General features: G+C 40.8%; 5 protein-coding genes across 5 annotated transcripts; 3 read left to right on the forward strand and 2 right to left on the reverse strand.

Annotated features, from left to right (window-relative positions):
- The first annotated feature begins 2,299 nt into the window (after positions 1-2,299).
- Positions 2,300-2,731, forward strand: LOC122611889 (glycine-rich cell wall structural protein). Its single transcript, XM_043785273.1, has one exon. It carries the CDS (start codon positions 2,300-2,302, stop codon positions 2,729-2,731), a length of 432 nt encoding a protein of 143 aa, XP_043641208.1.
- A 3,763-nt stretch (positions 2,732-6,494) lies between these two features.
- Positions 6,495-6,887, forward strand: LOC122611890 (glycine-rich cell wall structural protein 2-like). Its single transcript, XM_043785275.1, has one exon. It carries the CDS (start codon positions 6,495-6,497, stop codon positions 6,885-6,887), a length of 393 nt encoding a protein of 130 aa, XP_043641210.1.
- A 2,548-nt stretch (positions 6,888-9,435) lies between these two features.
- On the forward strand, positions 9,436-9,978 carry LOC122611892 (glycine-rich protein DOT1). Its single transcript, XM_043785278.1, has one exon. It carries the CDS (start codon positions 9,436-9,438, stop codon positions 9,976-9,978), a length of 543 nt encoding a protein of 180 aa, XP_043641213.1.
- A 1,392-nt stretch (positions 9,979-11,370) lies between these two features.
- Positions 11,371-11,763, reverse strand: LOC122626546 (cold and drought-regulated protein CORA). The gene has a single exon (XM_043806842.1). It carries the CDS (start codon positions 11,757-11,759, stop codon positions 11,502-11,504), a length of 258 nt encoding a protein of 85 aa, XP_043662777.1. The 5' UTR covers positions 11,760-11,763; the 3' UTR covers positions 11,371-11,501.
- A 999-nt stretch (positions 11,764-12,762) lies between these two features.
- Positions 12,763-13,056, reverse strand: LOC122611894 (WW domain-containing protein C660.06). The gene has a single exon (XM_043785281.1). The coding sequence runs from the start codon at positions 13,054-13,056 to the stop codon at positions 12,763-12,765; it is 294 nt and encodes a 97-aa protein (XP_043641216.1).
- Positions 13,057-13,201: the final 145 nt, after the last annotated feature.

The raw sequence follows: 13,201 nt of genomic DNA on the forward strand, positions 1-13,201 counted from the left end.
TTTCATGTCGCCATGGAAAATGATTCTGCCCGCCAGCTAATGTGATAATATTCTATTTTGACCAGGCTCCGATTATTTCAATTTGATTGATTTTAATATACAAATATTTGCACTCGCAGTTCATAATTTAAGTGCTCTCGTTATTTATTGAACGCAAATGCAAATGCAAATGCATTTCAATTCGCTAGTTATTCGTTTGCCAGCTTAGACATCTAATTATGTAAAGAGTTCGAATTGATTGTTTGGCAATTGCGATACTGCGCCATTTCACTGCCATTAATCACGGAGCACAAAGAAGTCGCTTCGGGAAAAATCACATAATGCCCGGAGCTCAGACTTATATGCATACCCAAAAAAGCCTCATAGCAAATGTGGCAAAAAAATAGAAAATATAAATAAATAAACGATCCCGAACCCGACCGGTTCCATTAGGCGATTATGTTACGGACTTTTTGCATAAGCCAAAGACGAAAACAATATTCAAATGACCACAATGGCGAATTAATGCCTTTATTTATCAGGAGTTCAAAGTACAAGAAAAATGGGATTTCTTCCAATCTACCTTTGGCTGAATCGACCCCCAAAAGTCACCGAGTTCGAACGACGGTGCTAATTTGATTTTCACAAATGCTGGCCAGGAAAACCCCATTGGCTGTTCGATCACAGCTGTGTATCTCAGAGTTGACTGTGACGACACCCAAACGGGTTTCGTATTCATATTCTAAAAAGAAATGTATTTTTTCTAATTAACAGCCCCTGAAATCTTGTTCGACGCGCCTGGGAGACTTTATTGTTATGGACTGTTAAGACTCGGTTCTCTAAGAGCCCGAATTATGGGGATTTTGCGATTGCTATCGTGCACTGTCTCATTAAAATGTGTGATTTTTGTGCCCACTAACGATCAGTGTCAACATATCATATTGCCAAGAGATTGAAAACCCAAGCTTAGTCATGAATGAGAGATTTCACTCCGATACTATATTTTACTCATTGCACGAGATTTATTTGCTTAAGTGAAACTAATCGCAAGTGCTGACCGATATAAAATACTACCAGATTGAGAAGCCTTTTACGATCAATTTAATAATATTTATATTATATTTATATTATAAATACAGCAATTATTAGATTTCTTGATCACTTCAGTTTAACACACAACTAACAATAAATAGTAGTTTTACAGTAAAGTCGTATTCATTTAGGATTCATTGTGATTCTATTGTTTGTTTTGATTACAATGGCAGGTGTACTTTCAGGACTAGTTGGTTTTATGTTAATATTTTCAGTTTTATTTTGGTAATTGATGCACGATCGGAACTGAAGACTTTCTGTGGCAGACTAAACCTCTTCTCTTGAGCAGAATGGCCGCGAAACCCGGAGAAATGCCCAATAGCCACCGGCGATCAGTCAGTGATCTCACCACCTCCAACTGGCCCACTCCAATCGACCGGTGTTTTTTTTTAAACATCGCCATTGAAACCGCTTTCCGACAAACAAAACGAGATAGGGGGAATAAACTCTTCAAGATGAACTTGTCAGATGATCTGCGTTAGCCCATCGAAATCAACCGGCGAAGAGTACTCTTGATCTTGGTGGGGAATTACGCTGATCAGGAAGAACTACACATAGATCGCTGGTTTTTGTAAACATGCTTGCTGTCATTTTTCAAACACTACCACCTGGGTCACCTTTGGAGTGGGGGTCGACATTTGTGCGCCTTCTTGGGTGTGTGAATGGGAATCCCCCGGCAAACGAAGTCATCGCTTAGCGCGGTAGCACTACGCACCAAGCAAATAAAAATAAAAAAAAATGTGTTTTTTTTTAATAAGTAATCATACATAGATTTAGCAACAAGCGGTTTTTTATGTACGGTAATAATAATAATAGCTCTTTTATGCTAGCGTTTTCAATGTGAATTATATAAAATCAGAACTCAAATTAAGCCATGTTTCCTTTTACCAACCTTAATATCAATATTAATACTTTTATTTTTAATATTTTTTTTTGTGTTAAATTTAATCCTTATATGGCATGCTCTATCCATTTACTCAAGAGCAATATGTATGTTGCCCAGTGTAATTAGATCTGAGATGGAACAAAAGAGAACCGGTAGGCGATCGGCGATCGGTCCAACTGCCGAAATTATAAACATTTGACTCGCCAGTATGTGGCGACTGTTCGAAAAAATGCAGCGGGTATAAATACTTTAGCGACTCGGCCGAGAGTCCGTCAGTTCCAGCTTCGACAACCCAGCGATCGCACAGATAGAATCTATCAAACTCAAAGAAGTATTCTCGAAATGAAGACTCTGATTGTTCTTGCTCTACTGATGGCCGCCGTTTCGGCCCTACCGCAATTCGGATTTGGACGTCCAGGATTTGGGGGCCCAGGATTTGGTGGCCCAGGATTTGGCGGCCCAGGATTTGGCGGCCCAGGATTTGGAGGCCCAGGATTTGGCGGCGGCGGCTTTGGAGGTGGTCCTTATGGCGGTTACGGAGGAGGCCCATACGGCGGTGGATTCGGTGGCGGTCCCTATGGCGGTGGATTCGGTAATCCCTATGGCGGCTACTTTGGCGGTGGAAGACGTCACGGCGGCGGACGCGGTGGTGGCGGTGGTGCTGCCTCTGCCTCGGCCTCTTCGTCAGCCTCCGCAGCTGGTGGTGGTGGTGGAGCCGCCTCCTCTTCCGCCTCTTCATCCGCCTCCGCTGCCGGCGGTGGCTTCTACGGATAAGCTGCAAGAACGCCGATTGTCTAGGGTTTAAGTTATTGTTAATGTTGAAAAAGTCTGATAAATAAAAAATTTTAAACATCCAACGACTAGAAACCCTTTTTAATAATATTCATGGAGTAATTATTATTTAACGAAGTTGTATTCCAACTCTTATATTTATAAGTAATACATTAACAGAAGACTGCCAATCCAGATTTTTTAAGTTATGAGTGTTTCCTACCTCAAACTGGTGTAGTTACAGTGTAGGTGCACATATTGTTATATTTCTCATCCGCTGGGGACTAATCTGCATAAAATTGCCGTTGGCATATCCAAATAAGTCGGAAGAAATAATAAAAATAGTTGCACATTCGGTTGTAAATGCTCTGACATACGTGGCTGCAGATGCGGGCATCGAATGTAGGAGACTTTTTAGCTCCCTTTTGCATATTTATGTGGCCTAGTAAATCACATAACATTACTTGGCACACATTCAATTGGGAATCCCCGTCTTTTGAGACGCTCTTCTGGTGATAGCTGTCTTTCTTTTATAGCCCCACGCAGATCAAGCTAAATTAATCAAACCGATTCATTTGAATTTCTAATGCTTTTGGGATGTTGTTTTTCTCCTGGCATGATGATGCCGCTCGTATTAATTAGAATAATTAACGTTTAGAATTTAGTCAAATACACGTTTTATAACATTTTCAATTTTATTCGGCTTTAGGAAGCTTAAATAAACAAACAAATAAAAATCTGCGCGAAGCGAAAAAGTTGAAAGCTAAACAGGTGGCAGAAAGGCAAAAAAAATTTGCATTAATTATGGCGGACAGTAAAATCAGTCAACTGCTTTTGATATGTTTGTGAAACTTAATTAATAACGCCACAGAGATGCTCAACGAGAACTAGTTCTTTATTGGTAAAATTAATTTTAATAGAATGCACTAATATCTACTAATAAATGCGTCTTAATAATAAAGTGGAGATCTATCTATATCTTATATATCTATCTGTAATATCGATGGTACACTGTTCAACGTTTAGTAAATGATTGGTTTAATATAATTATTAATATACATACATATTTGGGAACAGTTTAGAATTAGTATTATTCCAATTACATTAATATTTGGAGGATAAATATATAGATTGGGTCTATGAACTGATCACTCTGATGTCTATTTGGTGTTTATTTCTGAATAGAATTCCTCTTACTGGAGATCTAACTGAACTGATTTTATAAAATAGCCCCGCGATAACATCTACCTTTCCTCACCCCCCACAGATCCCGCTAAGTACTTGGTCCATGACATCACTGGTCCCAAGTCCATCGTTATGCTGGAGGGGTCCAATGGACGGATCGAGAAGGGGCGCGTCTTAAGTGCTCCCGAGATTGGGATTAACCGGTTGCAGCGGGGGATCGAGCAGCCCGGGTCTGTTGAGCGTAGGGTCCGGCAGTCGTACGCCCCGAACCTGCTAATGAGTTGGGCTATAAATATTATTAATTCGTTCGCTTTTTTCTCTCTTTTCTCATTTCTATCCACTTTTGCCGCTGAGGAGAGCACGTTTTGGGGTGGATCACCGAGCAATCAACGAATCTCTTCGACGACGAGCAACGGAATAAAAGCCGGCTCCGGCGGTGCACTGGCCAAGTGTTTGGATCACCCTCGAGGAGGCAACAACTCAACATGAAACTATTCATCGCGCTCTCCGTTCTGGTGGCTGTGGCATCGGCCCTGCCTCAATTTGGAAACGCCAACGCAAACGCAAACGCCAATGCGAATGCCCAAGGTGGTGGATTTGGAGGTGGTCCTGGATTTGGCGGTGGCGGATTCGGCAGAGGTGGACCTGGTGGACCAGGTTTCGGTGGTGGCCCAGGATTTGGCGGTGGCGGATTCGGCGGACGTCCTGGTGGACCAGGTTTCGGTGGTGGCCCAGGATTCGGTGGTGGCCCAGGATTCGGTGGTGGCCAAGGATTCGGTGGTGGAAATCGAGGTGGATTCGGTGGTGGACGTCCAGGTGGATTCGGTGGCGGCGGCGGCGGCTCATCTTCAGCCTCAGCCTCTTCCTCAGCTTCGGCGGCCGGTGGTGGCGGACGTGGTGGCGGTGGATCCGCTTCTGCATCGTCATCCGCCTCTGCTTCCGGAGGCGGAGCAAGGTTCGGTCGTTAGAACCAAACTATACTTGTAATTAAGCGATAAGAAATGACTGTGAATAAAACATTTATAAATTAAAATTATACAAGTTGTATTTGCCTTTCAATATACATAATACATTAGGGTTTTTTTAATCAAATTCGTACGTTCTATATCAAATAGCTGCCATGCAACTGCGGAAAAAATATCCCACTGGTCCCAAGCCGATCCTTATGCTGCGCCTCCAATGGACGGAGCTCCCGAGATTGGGATTAACCGGTTGCAGCGGGGGATCGAGCAGCCCGGGTCTGTTGGGCACAGGGTCCGACGGTTGTAAGCCCCAAACCTGCTAATGAGTTCAGCTATACATATTAATAATTCGTTCAGTTTTTTCTCATTTTCATCTACTTTTGCCGCTGAGGAGAGTACGCCTTAGCGATCAACGAATCTCTTCGCCGAATAAAAGCCGGGTACGGCGGGGCATTGGCCAAGTGTTTGGATCACCCTCGAGGAGGCAACAACTCAAAATGAAACTATTCATCGCGCTCTCTGTTCTTATGGCTGTGGCATCGGCCCTGCCTCAATTTGGAAATGGCAACGCCAATGCCAACGCCAACGCGGCTGCCCAGAGCTCTGGAGGTGGTTCTGGATTTGGCGGTGGCGGAGGTCCTGGATTCGGTGCTGGTTCAGGATTCGGCCCAGGATTCAGTAAACATCCAGGTGGATTCAATAAATATCGAGATGGACTCGGTGGTCCAGAACTTGGTGGACGTCCAGGTTTCCGATTTGGAGGAGGAGACGGCGGCGGCTCATCTTCAGCCTCAGCCTCAGCCTCTTCGTACTTGTTAGGTCGTTAGGACCAAACTATAGCTGCAATCAAGCGTTAAGAAATGACTGTGAATAAAACATTAATAAGTTCAAATTATACAAGTTGTATTTGCCTTTCAATATTTGCTTTGCAAATATATATTGCTAGGAAGAGTCTGTAAAGGTATAGGTAAACTAAAATATTTAATGGGTAATTTGTTCATCTTACTTCAAAAGTGACCGTTTACAAATACGGTCTACACATGCATAAAATAAATAAAAAAAGAAAATAAAAAAATACAAATTTTAAATGCGTTTATGTTGAAATGCAAAGGCTATATTTTGAACACCTTTTCGCGTTTAGATTGGCATCAAATGATAAACACTAAATTCGATGTCTTCCCAGTTCTTTGTTTATCATAACGAATTCCTTTTAAGTATTTGCTAATTTAGGTAAACCAATTTAGTTTTAAGATACAAGTAATGAAAATGTAATCTAACACTTACACCGTTGAAAATATCAGTTTTTTAAATTAGAAAAATTAGTTCTTACTATACAAATCAGTTGTAAGAGTTAACATGTACAAAACTTTGGCTTCAAATATATAGCAAGAAGCTTTTGTCAGAGATGGAACACAATATAAAGAGAACCGGTAGGCGATCGGCGGACCGAAATTATGCCGAAATTATAAACATTTGACTCGCCGGTATGTGACGGCTTTTCGAAAAAAGCAGCGGGTATAAATACTTCAGCGACTCAGCCGAGAGTCCGTCAGTTCCAGCTTCGACAACCCAGCGATCGCACAGATAGAATCTATCAAACTCAAAGAAGTATTCTCGAAATGAAGACTCTGATTGTTCTTGCTCTACTGGTGGCCGCCGTTTCGGCTCTACCGCAATTCTTCGGCGGCGGTTCCGGCGATCGGCGGAAACTTGGCGGCGGTGGTGGTCCCGCTATCGGCGGTTTCGGTTCCAACTACGGTCCCATAGACCGTGGATACGGTAATCCCTATGGCGGTGGATCCGGTAATCTCTATGGCAAATTTGGCGGTAAGCCCTATGGCGGTAATCCCTATGTCGGCTTTGTCGGTGGAAGACGTCCTGGCGACGGACGCGGGGGTGCTGCCTCTGCCTCGGCATCTTCGTCAGCCTCCGCAGCTGGTGGTGGTGGTGGAGCCGCCTCCTCTTCCGCCTCTTCATCCGCCTCCGCTGCCGGCGGTGGCTTCTACGGATAAGCTGCAAGAACGCCGATTGTCTAGGGTTTAAGTTATTGTTAATGTTGAAAAAGTCTTATAAATAAAAAATGTTAAAACACACAAAGAGTAGTTTTATGCTATGAGAAACCTTTTTAATAATATTCATGGTATAATTATTAATAACGATTCCAACTCTTATGTTTATAAGTAATAAATTAACAGAAGACTGCCAATCCAGATTTTTTAAGTTATGAGTGTTTACTACCTCAAACTGGTGTACCCGGGTCTGTTGACCACCTTTTCGCTTTTTTCTCTCTTTTCTCATTTCTATCCACTTTTGCCGCTTTGGGGTGGATCACCGAGCAATCAACGAATCTCTTCGCCGACGAGCAACGGAATAGAAGCCGGCTCCGGCGGTGCATTGGCCAAGTGTTTGGATCACCCTCGAGGAGGCAACAACTCAACATGAAACTATTCATCGCGCTCTCCGTTCTGGTGGCTGTGTCATCGTCATCCGCCTCTGCTTCCGGAGGCGGAGGAAGGTTCGGTGGTTAGAACCAAACTGTACTTGTAATTAAGCGATAAGAAATGACTGTGAGAATAAAACATTAATAAATTAAAATTATACAAGTATTTGCCTTTCAATATTTGCTTTGCAACTAGAAAGAATCTGTAAAGGTATAGGTAAACTAAAATATTTTATGGGTAATTTGTTCATCTTTCTCAGAGTCATTTTATATTTTTACAAATAGATAGCCATCTTACTTCAAAAGTGACCGTATACAAAACACGGTCTACACATGCATAAAATAAAAAAAAAAAAAATAATAAAAAAAATACACATTTTAAATGCGTTTATGTTGGAATGCAAAGGCTATATTTTGAACACCTTTTCGCGTTTAGATTGGCATCATATGATCAACACTAAATTCTATGTTTTCCAAGTTCTTTGTTTATCATAACGAATTCCTTTTAAGTATAAGCTAATTTAGGTAAACCAATTTTGTTTTGAAATACAAGCAATGAAAATCTAATCTAACATTTACACCGTTGAGTTTTTTAAATTAGAAAAATTAGTTCTTACTATACAAATCAGTTGTAAGAGTTAACATGTACAAAACTTTGGCTTCAAATATATAGCAAGAAGCTTTTGTCAGCGCATCGAACTTAAAAAAACTCTGGTTGATATTTTATACCCTTGCAGAGAGCATATTGATTTCGGTCAAAAGTTTGCAACGTAATTAAAATAGGACCACTGTATCACAAAGTTGCCAAGGAACAGCTAAAAAAAAGAAATGATTGGAAATAATAAATAAATAAGAAATCATAGTTTCATTGTTATTGATCACAAAGTGTTTTTACTCGGTAAGCATCAGTATTTGTTTTTTTTTTCGTAATATATAAATAAATAAACACATATACTGCAAGGGTATATAAGCTCCGGCTAAGCTTCTTCTCTAGTTATATTTGACTCGACTATCCGCACGTCCGCAGTTTAAATTATCATTTTTATTCCGCTAATCTGGCGCCCAATTCATTTGTATATGAAATGTAAATGAGGTTGAATACAAAGATACATCCATTGCTAAAAAATATGTAAATTTTATGGGGGCTTGTATGGTGGTCGGTAAGTTACAGAAATATTGATATGAACCAGATGTGGGTTGGCTTCAAAATATGGAATAATTTTGGATTTATAGTAGAACAAGGAAGCGCATAGCAAAGTGTTAATTAAAACCACATGTGGGACTTTGTAAGAAAATATTGATCGCAAGCGAACGAAAATATTTAAATATATTAGGTTATACTCTTTGAACTTGACTAGTCTACTAATTTTTTACAGTTGATTCTTATTTTGATACCATTGGATTAAGAAATCTGTTTATGACCCCTCAGGATTATGAACTAACACTTTAGAACGTTTTCAAGATGATCAATGGATTGTTTTAAATTTAAATTTTAGTAGATTCTGGTTCCCGGAACAGCGTCTCTTCTGAAATGACTCAACCATAGCTATCTTTATTCTGATGAAAATAAAAAATATAATACATTATAGTGTTAATAGCAAATAGTGAAGTACCTAAGAGAATTCCGTGATAATTAACTGCCTCTATGTTGATTCCGTCTGAAAGCGATGCGGTGACGGTGCCGAAAGTAAAAAAAAAAATTCTGGCTTAATGAAATATGAACACAAATATCAATAATCGCTTCAATATTGATAGCGTCAAACCGGTTCCTTAGTGAACCACCACGAACACGGCTCGTGTTGGTCTAAAGACATTTGCAAACTTTCCTTAAACCATTGCATTTAATCACAGCACACAGCATCCGACTCTTTCGCTCCTCTACCCGTCCCACTCTGGAGCCCTGCCCAGATCGGGAATCTATCTCGGATTTCCAATAATATTGGAATTATTTTTCGGCAGTGTCTATTGTGTGCATGCTAATTTGTACCCAAAAGCGGAGGCTAGCTGAGATTTTTATGTTTTTTTTGTTTGCGTCTGCTTGCCGTCTGGCCACTATATAAACCGGGCCCTGGGGCATTGGCCATTAAGTTTGTTCAGTCGCTCCGATCAAGCAGATCACCATGAAGGTCTTTGTCGTTCTCGCCGTAATCCTGGCCGTGTCCAGTGCCGCCCCGCAGTTTGGTAGTGGCAATGCCAACGCAAATGCCAACGCCAATGCCAATGCCAATGGCCAGAATGAGGGTGGATTCAGTGGACCAGGATTCGGTGGACCAGGATTCGGTGGATCAGGAGGATTCGGCGGTGGTTTCCAGAAGGAAGGAGGTCCAGGTGGATTCGGAGGACCAGGTGGACCTGGAGGATTCGGACCAGGTGGACCTGGAGGATTCGAAGGACAGGGTGGAAATGGAGGATTCGGAGGACAGCGTGGACCTGGAGGATTCGGAGGATTCGGAGGACAGGGTGGACCTGGAGGATTCGGAGAACAGGGTGGATTCGGTGGTAACTCCAACGCCGACGCTAATGCCGTTGCTAATGCTGAAGGCAACGGATTTGGCGGTGGTAATGCCAATGCCAATGCCAACGCCAATGCCAACTCCCGAGGTGGCGGCAATTCTAACGCCAGTGCCAGTGCCACTGCTAACTCCAGCTCCTTTGGCAAATAAGCAACAGGATCCGAATTTCTTCACTGATTAGTTTTTTAATATTTATAAAAATAAAAAAAAACCAACAAAAAACTAGAAAAAAATGTTATTCTTCAAAGGCATGTGATCTTGGTAGTAACGTACACGCAAACAAGTAAGGGTAACACAGAATATCACTCAAGTGAAGTTCCACTTAAAAAGAAGTTGATTAAAATGACATTTGAGTGTATGTGCATTTTTGGACAAACCCAATTAAATTTGCTTCATATTATAGGCTTTGTCAGGCCTTTGCTCGGAAAAAAATAGTTGCCACGCCTGAGGATTAGGTTTCATTGCTAAACTTTTATTATGATAATAGAATTGAATGTTCCTTTTATTTATTGTTTGCCTATCAGAAAGAAGCAGATTGATTCAAACATAAATCTGATTAATTCTACGCAGGTAAAATTAGAAAATGAAAAATTAATGATTTTATGCGGTTATGTTTGTTCCACTTTCTAGTGCAACGGAAAAGTTCAGACATTTTGAACAAAGATTTTGCCCTTTGATGAGTGCAAAAATTAATTATGATAATAATATGTAGATAATTTAGGCAAATCAAAGCAAGAATTGAAAACAAGAGAAAACGTTATAGTCGAGCTCCTCGACTATCTGATACCCGTTCTTCGCATATCAATAGAAATTAAAAAGAATGGTAATAAAACGGACGTCTCTAGAATCTGAATGCTAAATCTTAACTTTCTAGCCTTTCCAGTCCCGACTTCATAGATTATATACCTTATAGATTAGAAACGCTTCGTCTTTCTGTTACTTTATAACAAACCTAGTATACCCTATTACTCAGCGATTAACGGGTATAACAAACTTGTTTTTTCGGAAAGATTTGGCTACCGTAAACGTATAAACTTATCCAGATGTGAAGCTGAAAATTTAAATATTGCAAAATCGTGTTTTAGGGGGCTTGAAAATAAATCAAAACAAATCGCAACGAATTAAATTTGTGAAAAAAACTTCTTCCACTTATTTTCATAAATTTCAGAGCTGCTGAACTGGAGGGTGACAGTAGTAATGTCAAGTGAAGATTTCTGAGTCGAATGTAAAAGTAACTTGAAAACAAAATGGATTGCGATAAACAAAAAAAAAAATTATTATTATTTGTAGAATAACTAGGTCAACGAAACGATGTACATACCTATTTCTTTATAGTATAAAATGCATACTTTTCTGTTGTAATTTAAATTGTAAGATATATTTTCAAACTCAGTTTATGATATAAGGAGAACTGCAATGTCTGTAAAACGTAGCCTGTTTTTGGGAGGCCAGGCAAAATCTTGTTTACCGCCATTAGATCTTTAAATTATGCCCGACTCATAAACAGATTATTAGCCTAATCAAAGAAAACAACTTCTACGATTTCCGAGAAACAGAATTAGCATTTCAACATTTATTGGTATAGATTGGTATCGTTTCACTTAAGGGGGATTGTCCGCGGACGTGCCCACTTTTCGAGAGAACGGTTGCAGATGAATCAATCCATTTCGGGCTTATCCATGTCCACCATGTCCACCATGTCCACCGTGTCCTCCTTCTCCTCCTCGTCCTCCTGCGTTGGCGTTGGCGGTTGCAGTGGCCGAGGCCGAGGCGGATGCTGGACCGCCTCCTCTGCTGTCGGCGGTAGCAGCGGCATTCGCGTTGGCCACGGCGTTTGTGCCACCACCCCTTCCTCCACCGAATCCACCAGGATGAGCCTGAACGGCCACCAGGGCGATGATGAGGAAAATGCAGATAGCCAGGAACTTCATCGTTAGAGATTGTGATGCATTGTGAGCGTGTGCCGGCCCCTTTTATACCAGCATCCGCGACAGGTTGACGACTTGTTTATTTGAACGAAAAAAAAAATCACAAAATCTATATTGTACCGGCATATATATGGGGGGTTCCGATTAGCACATTAATTAGACATATATTAAAAACGCATGACGTTTAATATTATTTAACTCGGATATACTATGTTATCAATAATTGAAAACTGGTTAGCTTTGGCAAGCCATTTTTTGGTCGGAGAAGCATATTTCCAGGCTGAATAAAAAGCTCGTCAGATAAATTTGCTATGACGATCATGTAAATCCGCAGATATGCTTCTTTTTACAAATATTAGACACCGTGCTTCAAGTGATGTTTACAACTATTGATCCCGAAATGCAAATACACAAGTGTCTATAAAGAAATGATTTAAGTACCCATTGTAAAGGGTACGATGTTCACTGAAACTATTAGAAAAACCACACATTGTTACCGATTCGATTTTCATTGAAACTATTAAAAACAAAACAGAATATCTTTTTAGATTAAAGATTTATTTACAACACCGAAGAGTATTATTTTCACTTTTGAATTAAGTCGGTTCCATTTGTTTAATTTATTATTTCAAATTAAAAGTTTGCTTCTCAGAAAAATTCATAGTTCATACTATTTCATTTATTGATAAATTCTAACTTCAGATTTAAGAACAAATTTAAGAACAGTTCCACTCCATATGTGTGCCAAACATTTTGATATAAAGAATTGCACATAAGCTCTGTCATATTTTATCAGAAATATTCTAATACTTAATTCATTCTGCAGGAAGTAATCAATACCATTATATTACATGGAAAGTAACCCCATTGCGTTTATAGCTTTTGGCAAAAGTAATAATATCCTTAGCACCGATAAAAAAGTCATAAAATCTTCATGCAGTAAGTATGCATTTGTTTATTTTTCAAAGTAATTGCGGAGTTTCGGGACTGTGATCATCATATTTCCTTATCCGTAGTAATTGGAACCGAATCCACCTGCGTTGGCGTTTGCATTAGCGTTGGCAGTGGCTACTGCGCCTCCACCGCCACCGCCGTAGCCACCGGGTCCTCCGTAGCCACCGGGTCCTCCGTAGCCACCGGGTCCTCCGAAGCCACCGGGTCCTCCGAGGCCACCGCGTCCTCCGAAGCCACCGTGTCCTCCGTGGCCACCGTGTCCTCCGAACCCGCCGTGTCCACCGGGATTTCCTTGGACTGCCACAATGGCAAGGAGCAGGAAAGCGCTGAGTGCAAAGAACTTCATCGTGGGTTTTTATTGTTCCATCTGATCCACAGGCGGACTCTTTTATACACACATCTGGGTCGGGATGTGGACCAGTTTTCTGTTTTATTTATGGGAAGATGGACACTCTATTGCCAAATGCAAATCGTATTGAGTCATTTGCCAC

Source organism: Drosophila teissieri, chromosome 2L (assembly GCF_016746235.2).
Source record: "Drosophila teissieri strain GT53w chromosome 2L, Prin_Dtei_1.1, whole genome shotgun sequence".
In the NCBI taxonomy this organism is placed as follows: domain Eukaryota; kingdom Metazoa; phylum Arthropoda; class Insecta; order Diptera; family Drosophilidae; genus Drosophila; species Drosophila teissieri.